Here is a 12,224-nt window from a genome sequence, read left to right on the forward strand (position 1 = left end):
GTAAGAGTTGGCCTTGATCATCTCCAGGGGCCAGGGGTTGGGGCGGGGGGAGGGGCAGAGAAGTGGCAGCAGCATGGAGAAGGCCCCCAAGAGCCCAAAGTCTTGGTTACTCTGGCAGCCTGCCAGGGCAGGAGCAGAGGGCACAAGCAACAGGGCACAGGCCTCCCTCCCTCTGGTCTCCTGCTGATGCTGCCCACTGGACAAACCCACCAAGATCAGAGGCCAGAGTGAAAGAGAGCTGGTGGATATAGCTCAGGGTCCACCTCTTGGGGCACACAGAGAAAGGGGTAGAGGGGTCGAGAGTAGATGTGAGGGACAGATGGAAACCAGCCCATCTCCTTCTCACATGTTAGAACAAACATGACTATGTTACATATCAAACATTTAAACTTTTAAAATGCTGATAAGAAGAACCATGAGAAGGAGAGGCTGCAGTGACGAGGCAGCTCACTCAGAATTATATTTGTTATTGTATATTTCTGCTTCGCCTAACACATACCAGGTTCTCAGCACTTTTGAATTACAGAATAAGTTAATATTTATAGTTTCTAAATATTTACTCCTTTCATCTTTGGAAATATTCACTGAGAGCAATGTTTCCTGCCATCACCTAACCTCTTGACTTTTGAAGTGACTGTCATGAATGTCTCTTCTTCTAGGGGACCTGTGAGATAGGCCAATGACCCAAAGGAAAATAGGTCTTGTGAAAAGTATGGGCTCATACAAGGCAGGAAGTGACTCCATGAGAAGCTTCTGTTTAAAGCACAATCTGCAAGAATCAGTTCTTTTATCCATGATTTTAAACATTTATTTGGGCCAAAGTGGGAGGATCCCTTGAGCTCAGGAGATCAAGACCAGGCTGAGCAAGAGGAGAGAGAAATTAGCCAGGTATGGTGGCAGTTGCCTCTAGTTCCAGCTACTTAGGAGGCTGAGGCAGGAGGATCACTTGAACCCAAAAGTTTGAGGTTGCTGTGAGCTAGGCTGATACCATACCACTCTAGCCTGGGCAACAAAGTGAGACTCTGTCTCAAAAAAATTTTTTTTTATTCAATTAAATCAACCATAAAAGACTGTATTATCTAAACTAATACATGTTGACTTGCTATCTTTTTAAAAGTATGTTTAGACACCACTCTGTTTCAAATATGATCAATTCATTAAAGCAGTTAGCACAAATCATTGGTAAGAATAACAAGTCTTTCATAAATGAAGGTCAGCACTCACATATTCACAGCATTTCACTCTTGGGTTTTGTGACCTGAATAATTTTCTAATCCCACAAAGGTGGACCAGCTTTGTGATAGTCTTTTGGGTCCCTGGGTTGGCTTTTCTCAGCAAAATTAAGGAAATTGTTTTGTGACCAGTCACCTCAGAAATCTTCCACTTCCCAACCCAAGATTAGGGAGGGAGTCCATTGGTTCTTGCAACAAAAAGACCACATGTGGGAAGTCATTCCGACCCATGTGATATCTGCATGCTGTGCTATTTATCTCAGGTGGAGAAGAAGGACATGATAAAATATGAAAATTTTCGTAATGGGAGGAGAAGGCTGCTTGTGGGTAAATCATTTGAAGAAAATCAGAATTGAGCTTCGATCCAATTTCCCTCTCACATAACTAGCAGGATTAACAAGAGGAGATAAAACAGGCCTCAGGGGACATGAGGGGTGGCAAATAAGGAGCCAGGCGGATTGGAAAAATAAATGTGTCAGGCTAACAGGAAATCCCGATGCGCAGGGTCCAGAATCTTTCTAGGAGATGTTTGAGAGGTGGACAGCATCATGGGGAGAAAACTTGTGAAGCAATGAGAAAAAGCTAACAGCTTAAAAAAAAAGAAAAGAAGCAAAAGATAAAATGCAGAGAAGTGTGGAGTAGCCCACAGTCCAACCTGTCTTCCAGGAGAACACACTCCTGTAATGGTCAGTAATCCTTAGTGAGTATTTCTCATTTTTTTTAAAGTCACGCCCCATGCCATGGTGCACAGAAATCTTTTCATTTCTTCCATTCATTTTGGGAACAGAAATTCCCTTTGAAGCCTCCTTATGGGAACCGTAGGAGCACCCGGGTTTCCTCCCTCATTGCCACTTGCGCCATTGACGTGCTCTTAGTTACAAAGCGCCAGTCTGCGGCCGCCTTCAGTCAATCCGTTTAGCCAAAGGCCTCTGATTTGTTCACATTTACTACAACACATACAGAAGCCGAAGGATTTTTTTTTTTTTTTTTTTACTATTGATCTGGTGCTTTAAGAGGGGAAAAAATCTCCTTGGCTGTCTAAACACTATCGATCCCTGCTTGGGAGTCGCAGCAGAAGTGTAGAAAGGGCGTGGATGAATTGAAATTTCATTTCCGACAACTTGTTCCTGTTATTTTTACCCTTTTGGACGGCGAGAAACACGGTGCTGCGGCTTCAGTCAATGTGGTCGATAGCTCCACTGAGAAACTCGACATGGCTTCTGCCAGAGGTTTGGCAATGAGACATGATGTTGGATTTAGAGTGCATGAAACTAAAGGATGCTGGTGAAAAGTGGGAGGACTTAACACCAACGGGAGGCAGAACAATGTCTTGGGCATGCTACGGCCTACCAGAGCGATGGCCTGTGGCGGGGAGAAGGATCAGAAGACTGACAACACTCCTGTGTGAGAAAGGCCTCACGTGACATTCACACAAGAAGCTTCACTGGCCTTGCCCAGCTTCTGACTGTCTGCTTTCTGTAACAACCAAAGGAGAGATACTCTTTGGTCAAAGCTAAGTTCCAGGCCTCAATGAAGAGCATTATGCTGAGTTCTTCCAGGAGGTTGTTCGTGAACTTTCCAGGAAGTGGCCAATGCAGAAAGTGGAGTTAACCACACTGGGCATGAGAGGGCCCAGGGGCCTCAGGATGCACCCCCACCCCTTAAGCACACAGAGTGGGAAAGGTGGTTAGGTGCCAGCAGCACCAGCTTTGTTCTTTTATTAGATGTTCAAATAATACAGGAGAGAACCAGGTTCCTTCCTCCTAATGGCAACATCTGGCATTTATGTAGCTCTGCACCTTTGATCCTTACAGATCCCAGAGCACTTTACAACCTGCAGTAATGCTAATGGCCATAGCAATGGTCTTACGCTAAACGTGCCCAGATATCCCCCATACTGGGTCCCTCTTCTCAATTTTGCAGTGTATACACAGCTCTTTCTTCTGGAAGGAAAGATTCCAGTTTGGATCCCAAATATTCCTTTTGTGTGTCCTTTCTTGCAAAGTTTGTTTGGGACCACCTCTTTTTCTTTCTTTAAACTAAAAGTACTTCATAATCATTTCTTACAAAACAGTACTTCATTTACATTTCCAATTATTGTATAAGCCCATGTCTGCCCCTCATCCCCATCTTCCCATTCCAGAGAAAGATGGAAGTGTTCTTCTCTCCTGGGAGCCAAGAATCTGCATTGCGGATGAGGTTGCAAATTCAGACACAATAAACAGAATTAAGAAAAACTGAGCTGGCGTTTGACAGAAATTGTAAAATGACACTCAGAAATGTTGCTCTTGTGGAAATTACTGATATTAAAATATAAATCAGTGTCTTGTGTTTCCCGTAGCACCAGGGGCTCTATTAGGTTATGCCATTTGATTGCTGAGCTGAAGCTAAGAGACTTGGCAATTCAGTGCTGGAGTTATCACAAAGTATTTAACCCTTCTCCTGCTGGAGAGCAGGCATGCAAGAGAACACTAGTTGATAATATCACATCTAAAGGCCTTGACTTTCTTTGTTGAGCCCTTTGAAACCTGGGAGAAGATAGAGGAGGCCTGAGCTGGGGAGAGAAGGTGAAATAATTTGGAAAATCCTTTCTTTAAGACTAGAGTCTTGTTGTATAATACCAGAAGGCAGCCCAAAGCGACTCAAGAAGCAGATTGGCAGAGCAAAGAAAGAAGCCCATTAAAATTTTAAAATATTACCCTTGATCCACATGTGTTATTTATTTAATCCCCGTAATAACCCTGGAAGGGAGGTGTAATTATTCCAATTGTTTCCAAGTGAAGAAACTGAGACTTAGAGAAGTTATCATGCCCAACATTACATGACATGAGTCAAAACATTGAGACCTGATTCCATGAAGAAGTGGCTGGGGCAGGAAAAAAACAGGATGAATCTGGAGCATCTTGAGGTGCTGGAGAGGTAGGAAGGGCTCAAGGGTGGGGGCTTGTTGAAAAGGCATGGGAGCCAATCTGAAAGAGCTCCCAATGGCCAAAGCAGGAATATTTGAGCAACAAAGCAAATACTAAGATTATAACCCATAAAATAAAACAGATATTCGTGAATTCATACAAGAAGGAGCAGCTCTTCCTTCTAGAAGAGTTCCAATGAATAAATGTAAAAAGAATAAAGGAAATAGAAAATCCTCATTAGGGAACACCACTGCGATGATTATTGCAATCCATAGCCACCTTGCTAAAGATAGCAGGTGAGAGTTTGAGAAAAACACAGGGCCTTTGTATACAAGATATTTCTTTTTTTTTTTTTTTTGTACAGACAGAGTCTCACTTTATAGCCCTCGGTAGAGTGCCGTGGCATCACACAGCTCACAGCAACCTCCAACTCCTGGGCTTCAGCGATTCTCTTGCCTCAGCCTCCCGAGTAGCTGGGACTACAGGTGCCCGCCACAACGCCCGGCTAACAAGATATTTCTTAATTATAATAACTTTATAGTAGATACCAACATAACCAAATGACCAAGGTTAACATCCTCGGTGATAAGATGTGGTGATATCATGTATCCCCTGACATGACACACTGAGAGGGTGGATGATATTCTTGGCCAAAAAACATGGCCTCAAACTAAGTGAAAGGAAACATCAGTAAAATCCAAACTGGGGGAGCTGTTCTGTAATACAACTGGCCAGCACTCCTCAGAAGTGTCCCAGTTGTGAAAGACAAGGAAAGACTGAGAAACTACCACAAATTGGAGGAGACTAAAGAGATAGGACACCTGTGCAACATGGGATCTCAGCTCAGATCCTAGAACAAGGATATTAATGGGAAAACCGATGACATTCTAACATTAGTAGAAAAACTGATGACATTCCAATTATGTGTATTTTTATTAACGGTTCTATTAATAGCTTTGTAGTGGTTTTGTTGTTGTTTGTTTGTTTTGTTTTGAGACAGAGTCTCACTATGTCACCCTCAGTAGAGTGCTGGGACGTCACAGGTCACAGCAACATCTAACTCTTGGGCTTAAGCAATTCTCTTGCCTCAGCCTCCCAAGTAGCTGGGACTACAGGCACCCACCACAACACCTGGCTATTTTTTGTTGTAGTTGTCATTGTTGTTTAGCAGGCCTGGGCTGGGCTCAAACCCAACAGCCCCCGTGTATGTGGCTGGCACTGTAACTTCTGAGCTACGGGTGCTAAGCCAAGCTTCGTAGTGCTGATCATTGTATCAGAATTATGTAAGATGCTAACATTGGGGAAGTACTCTCTGTACTATTTTTGTAACTTTTCTGGAAATCTAGAATTATTTCAAAAAGGTTTATATGCTCCTATTCTTTCACCAGAGTATACCACTGCTACCTTTGTAGAGATGCAAAGCAAATCTCAAATAACTATAGTAAAAGCAGATCACTGTGTTCAAAGAGACGAAGATGAAGGACTGTAAGGGACAAGGGGACCTACTTGGCAAGATTGCTATGTGAATTAAGTATGTTAGTTCACATTCAGAACAGTGCCTGGCACATAGGTGCCATACACATCGTCCTTGTAGGGAAGACAACAGAAATGGAAATTGAGTTGGGTCTTGAAGTTGTGTGACTTGACAGGCAGAAAGACCGTATTTCATGAAGACAGACAGATGGACATAGGGCAATCAGGTGGGAGAACTTTCTCCATGTCAGTCAATGACAATGGCAACAAAGATTAGATAGAGCGTGTACTTCAAAAAAGGACATTTTATTGAGTGACATGGGGGCAATGGTGGTAGCAGTAGGAGGGTTGAGTTGAGTATGTTACTCTTCTTTCCTCCCTGGCTCCAACTCCATACAGGAAGTGGAGAGGGAGAAAGCATCTGAGCAAAGAAAGAAAGTAGTGAAGAAAACCAAGGCAAGTCTAGGAATGGAAGGGGGTTTGAGAAATAAATCTGTGGAATTGTCGAAGAGTTGATCTACAATGACACGGGGGTTCCAAAATGTACAGAAACAGCAGGTAGTGGAGGTGCTGGGAGTAGGTAGTGAACTGGGGAGTCATCACACTGGGAGGGACATAAGTAAGGGTGCTTTGTCCATTGTCATTATATTCAGCCATGTGAAACAGAAAAATCCAAAATACAGCTCCTTAAACAAAACAGAGAATGTTTTCTCTTTCCATGACCAGCATGGTGAGTCCACATCACTGGGATCTAAGCTTCTTCTATTTCTATGTATGAGCATCTCCTCATATTCCAAATGGCTGCTGGAGCACCAGGCATTAAATCAGCATTGCAAGCAATTAAGAAGGAGGAAAAGAACAGAGAGCTATAGGTACAATTTTCCCATTAAGATTTCCTACAAGTTCCCATACTTCTTCTTACAGCTCATCGACTAAAGCTTAGCAAGGTGCAAGAGAGGCTGGGAGATAGTCTTTTAGATGAGTACATGGACACCCAATAAAATTAAGGTTCTGTTACTAAAGAAGATCGAGAGCTGGGGGTTGGCAACAGTCTCTGTGAAGGGTGCCCAAGGAGACAGCCATGGGGAGGAGTTTTCAACAAGGTCTGAGAGTCTGATAAATCCTGGGACTCCTTCTGCTCCCCATGAACCTTCATTTCTTCAGTCATTCCAAAGTCTCTTTCTGAGGAGACTGAACTAGCCCTAATTTCTCTCCATAAGAGCCTCAATTCTGGGGTTGGACTATGACTCAGCCAGTGACCTTGGTATCAGGTTCCTATGCCCTATTTACTGTGCAGAGCCCTAAACCCTGGCAAAACCATCTCCAGCATCATCTCCTCCTATCCCTTCCCCCATTAGATACACCCTACATGACCAGGATTTTCTCATTTAGAACTGTGTTTGGATCCAAGAAGGTGGACTCTTTATTCCAGGGCTCTCTGCACACTATGCCTCTAACCACACACTCTGGGTAAAAAATGAGTCAGTGTACAAGGAGCCTCCCTGTCCATTCATGGGGCTCACACTTTTAAAAAATAGAGAAAATCCTGAACACCTTCTTATCATTTCACCAATTAAGAGCTCTAGGATTCATCACACTTTTTTCCTTGGTAGGAGGTAGAACTTTGTAGAAAAAGCTAAAACCCAGCATAAGTAACAGAAAGACGTGGCTGAGTCTCGATAAACCTAAGTTGGTTTCTACTGACTGCCCTCACCCAAACAATAGCTTTAACTTTAAACTGAATGGCTTCTCTTTCCCTGAAAACCTAAACCTCATGTTTCATATGAGGAAAAATAGATCTTTGAAATTCCTCCATCCAGCTCTTAAGGAAAAGGGTGCTTCCCTTTCCTTCTGTTGCTCTAAAGCCATAAGTCTACCATATCCCCAGGCAGTTCCTGTATTTGGGAAGAGAGCCACCTTTAGCAATCTGTGTAACCCACTGTGGAAAGATGGTGTTATGAAGTACTAATTGATGTGTTTCACATACTGCCCTGCTCAACCTGTATTTTATTGAACTTGTATCCTTTCTCTTTCCTCATCCCAAAACTAAACAAAGCCCTTCTGAGTTAGGAAAGGGAAGGGATCAGAAATTGAATATAAGCAAGAGAATTAGAAACTGGTAAGACCTGTGAGATGGGGCAGAAGGGAGGGAAAACAATAAATCCCCAGATAGATTTAGTGATCCAAGGGCAGGGAGACTTTTGATCAAAACCAGGAAAATGAACAAGATCCTGGCATCCTATGCTCTTTCTCTCAGCACCTTTCAAGGCCAAACATAGGTAGATAGGACAGGTCAGAGAAGGCCTGAGATCACTTGGGGGTACACATGTGTGTCTGTGTTAGGAGCATGGAGGAACATCTTCAGAGGATGACAAAGTGCCAGCCAACCCAAAGCCCACAGCATGAGGAACATGATGCAGTATGACCAGGGCAAAGACAGCTCAGCATGCTGTAGTTGAGACAGATGCCCCTGAGTGTGGACCAGAAGCTGCCCCTGCTGCCAGGAGTCAGTCCAGAAGCCCAGAACTTAGCCACACTCTGGAGAAGCCTTAAAGAAGTTGAGGGAATCATGAACTGTTGAATTTTTAACCTGAAAGTGATGGCACTTTCTCAGAAATAACTAATATGGTTTTGTCATTTGGTAAAAATGGGGCTCAACAAGGAATCTGAGTCATATTCACCCATTTGAGGTGTAGTGTTAGGTGTTTCCTGGCAATCTGAGAATAAGCTGAGGAGAAACACAGAACATCACTAGAAACTCTAACCAAGTTTTGGTTTTCTCTACAATAATTTTTTTCCAGGCACAGCCGTTACCAAGAGAAGGCCTACTTTGGAAAGCAAATAGCAGGAGTTTTGAATACAGGAAAGTAGTTCCCTGGGCAGGTGCAGCAGACGAGGCATGATGAGGTGAAGGTGTCAGCAGAGATGCAGGAGACAGAAGAGAAGATGGAATGACAGGGTGAGAGAAGAGAGAAGACATTGACAAAGTCCTGTGTCCAGAGAACCAATAACCAGGGATCTGGTAAGGAGCATCTCCTACTGGGATAAGCCTCGTCCTCTACAAAATATTTGTCCAGCCACACTCCTCAAAGACCATTGTGCGGGTCCATGAGATCATTCCATAAAGCATTTGAGACATCCTCAAAGCAATCCTTCTTACCCATCTGACAAACCTTACTGTCTAATGCACCCAAAATTTATCAAATAACCCTTCCAGTTTTTTCATCATGAGCACTTTCAAATTGCCTGCTGCTGTTGTTAATGACTCACATAATTCCTACATCTCTTTCATGAAACAAAACTCAGCTCTCTATTTTCGCTCTGACTTATTTTACTTAGCAAGGTCCACTTATCATGCAAATATTAGAATCTATGCCTTCCACTTTTCCTTCCAAATGTTCTCGTCCCTTGCAATTCTAACTGTGTGTAACTCCTTAGTGGATGAAACCATCATAATCTAGAAAATAATTTTTATGTCTTTTACGTAAGATTTCATGTGATTTAGGAAACATCTCCTGATCATCCAATGGATCTTCCTGGAGAGAAATGTTACTCTCCGGGATACATTTGTTCCATTACAACTTTGTGTGATTCTTTAGTTCCTACTAAACAAAGATGACCATCATGGTAGAACACTGAATCAGTAGCCTTAGACCTAGGGAAGACCTTAAGATCTTGTAGTAGAAATGAAGGTTCAGAGAGATGAGGGCCTTTCCAAAGGCCACTGCTCAAAGGAGGTGCTAAACCGGGTTTAGAAGCTTGGTGGCTTGGAGCCTTGTTTTATGTTGTTTTATGCCACACTACTTTTAATCTTCTTGCAGTGTCTAGTGTGGAAGGCCTTGTGATGTTCACCAACTCAGGCATGCCTCATTTTATTGTGTGTTGCTTTATTGAGTTTCACAGATACTGCATTTTCTGCAAATTGTGGCAACTCTTGGGTCAAGCAAATCTATTGGTGCAATATGCTCACTTCCTTTTTCTGTGTCAACATTTTTTAGCAGTAAAGTATTTTTTTAATTCAATTATGCACATTATTTTAGACATAACACTACTCCACACTTATTAGACTACCCTACAGTATAAAGGTAACTTTTACATGCACTGGGCAACCAAGAAATTCGTGTGACTCACTTTATTGCCATATTTGCTTTCTTTTGGTGGTCTGAAACCAAACCTACAATAACTCCAAGGTATTCCTATATTTCTTTGGGGGACAAAGAAAAGACTTGTTTGTTTGGGCCATTGAAATGTGAGCAGAAGTGTGTGTAACTTCCGCTTTAAGAACCAGCATATGATTCACTAAATTCCCTTTCCACTGCCATGGCAACAGGCAACATACTAGATAATAGAAGTTCCACCAGCAGAGGACAATGTAGAGCAGAGCCAGCTGACTCATAAAGGACCCGTAGTGTGAGTGAAAATTAAACCTTCATAGCTTTAAGCCATTGAAATTTTGGGGTTTTTATTACTGCAGCATCCCTAGCCTATCCCTACCAGGTAAGCCTGAGCTACATCATCGTTCCCATGATGCATCTGTGTGCATGAAGACTTACAAGGGTATACCATGCAGAAAATCAGAATACTACTCCATAAAACATTCCAAATTCCATGTATCATCAGCGTTCTTTCTTCCTCTTGGCTTATATTAGGGGTAGGGGATGTGGTTCATAATAAAGAATGAGTATTTTGATAGCTTCTCATTCTTTGAACTATCCTGCAGGTAAGTGCCTGGTAGAAATTTCCTCTAATCTAAGAGTTAAAAACATAATGAATTAGATTATTTTAATAAGTTCAGTGTATTATGACCTCAAACGTATTATCCTATACTTAACACACACATACATGTGCAAAAACCTTTTGTTTCCTTGGAGGCGTTCTATCTAAATAATTCTCAATACTTAACAAGTTTCCTAACTCTATAAGCACCAACATTATGACAAGTTGATGCTTCAAAAACATCACATCATCTGATATTTCAAATTAATAATTAAAAAAATAATGGAAGCACCTCATGAAGTAATAAAAGAACCTATGTGACCTTGGGTAAGTCACTTAGCCTCTCTGGGCCTCAGTTTCCTTCCCAGGAAAATGAGAATAGTAACAGTATTCGCCTCCCAAGGTTATTGGGAGAAGGAGGTTGTGTCATGAACATTATGTCTGGTTCATAATAAGTGCATAATGTTAACCATAGAATACTTAGAAATATAGAAAGTAAACTCAATTCAGACCTTTTACTTTCCAAGGTCCACTAAGTAGTGGCTTTCTGGAAAAGATATAAAGCCATGATCCTGCCATCTGAAGGTTTTAACACACTTTCGAAAATACAAACCGATGGGTATTGCTAACAGTTCAGGAAATTTTTCCAAACCCTCTTCTGAGGGCAGAGATCCAGCTGGGAAAATCTTTAAAGGGCCACCCCCGTTTATACTTTTTCCATCTTAAACACTTGGACTTTTTCAGGTTTATAACAAAGCTCAGGAAATGCTAAAGCTGAAGGGAGAATTGAGAGCTGCCAAGGAAATCAAAGATGAGGTAAGTCTCTCCAACCCTACCTCTGCATACATGGAGTTGAAACTGGTTACAAGGGACTTCTTTTCAAGTTTGATGATTCAAGATTCCTAAAGTTATAAGCATCACAGAGTATCATGGGCAGAGATGGGCAGCAAAGCACACTGTTTGAGAGCCCAGGCTCAAGCAAGATGGGGCTAGCAGTGTAAGACTGAGCATATTGCTTACTCAAATACTCCTTGGCTCCTTTGCTTTGCCTTGAAAACATGAATGATGCTTGGTATAAGGATTAAATAAGATAATGCCTGTAAAAAGCACTTAACAAATATTAACTATTGTTGCCAACTTTCTCTCTTATCGAGAATGATATAAAAATGGAATGTTCTGATTAATCTAATATCTTGATCAAACAAAACAAGTTTATGTATTCCTTGACTTCTTTCAGAAAGGATTTAAGGGGCTGTTTTGGTTAGCATCATTTTGTCCCACAAGACATATGCTTTTTAATCAACCAACAGGTGTTTCACTCCTTTCCTGCTGTACAGTTCTGCAGGGAACAAAGATCTGGTATGGATTTTCTAGTAGGCCGTTTCTTCATTTAACTGATATCTTTGCAGCACCCTCCATGTGCCAGGGATAAAGCAGTGAACAAAATAGACAAAGATTTCTACTCTCATGGCGTTTACCTTCTAGTGGAATAATTTCTTCAAGGATATGATGGTGGAAAGTCTATGGTAACTGCCCAAGTGCCAACAAAAATCCGTAGATGGCTGATTTTTGCCATATGCCATGTGTATCTCAGACTGTACAGTGTGCTAATTTTTTTTTTTTTTTGAGACAGGGTCCCACTTTGTCATCTGGGGTTGAAGTGCAGTGGTGTCATCATAGATCACAGCAACTCATACTCCTGGGCACAAGAGAGCCTCCTGCCTCAGCCTTCCGAGTAGCTGGAACTATAGGCACGTGCCACCACACCCATCTAATTTTTCTATTTTTTGTAGAGGTGGGATCTCACTTTTCAAGCACTGCTTCTGTGTTGGCCTCCCAAAGTGTTAGGATTATAGGCATGAACCACTGTGCCCAGTAAGGTGTGCCAATTTTT

At 42.1% G+C, this 12,224-nt stretch overlaps 1 protein-coding gene across 1 annotated transcript in view; it reads left to right on the forward strand.

Annotated features, from left to right (window-relative positions):
* Positions 1-2,445: 2,445 nt before the first annotated feature.
* Positions 2,446-12,224, forward strand: part of PMFBP1 (polyamine modulated factor 1 binding protein 1) — a 54,940-nt gene continuing 45,161 nt past the window's right edge. The window contains exons 1-3 of the mRNA XM_053554177.1: positions 2,446-2,461; positions 10,089-10,111; positions 11,075-11,146. Coding sequence (XP_053410152.1) covers positions 2,446-2,461; positions 10,089-10,111; positions 11,075-11,146 — 111 coding nt within the window. The remainder of the gene's footprint in view (positions 2,462-10,088; positions 10,112-11,074; positions 11,147-12,224) is intronic.

This window comes from Nycticebus coucang, chromosome 2 (assembly GCF_027406575.1).
Source record: "Nycticebus coucang isolate mNycCou1 chromosome 2, mNycCou1.pri, whole genome shotgun sequence".
NCBI classification, from domain to species: Eukaryota; Metazoa; Chordata; class Mammalia; order Primates; family Lorisidae; genus Nycticebus; species Nycticebus coucang.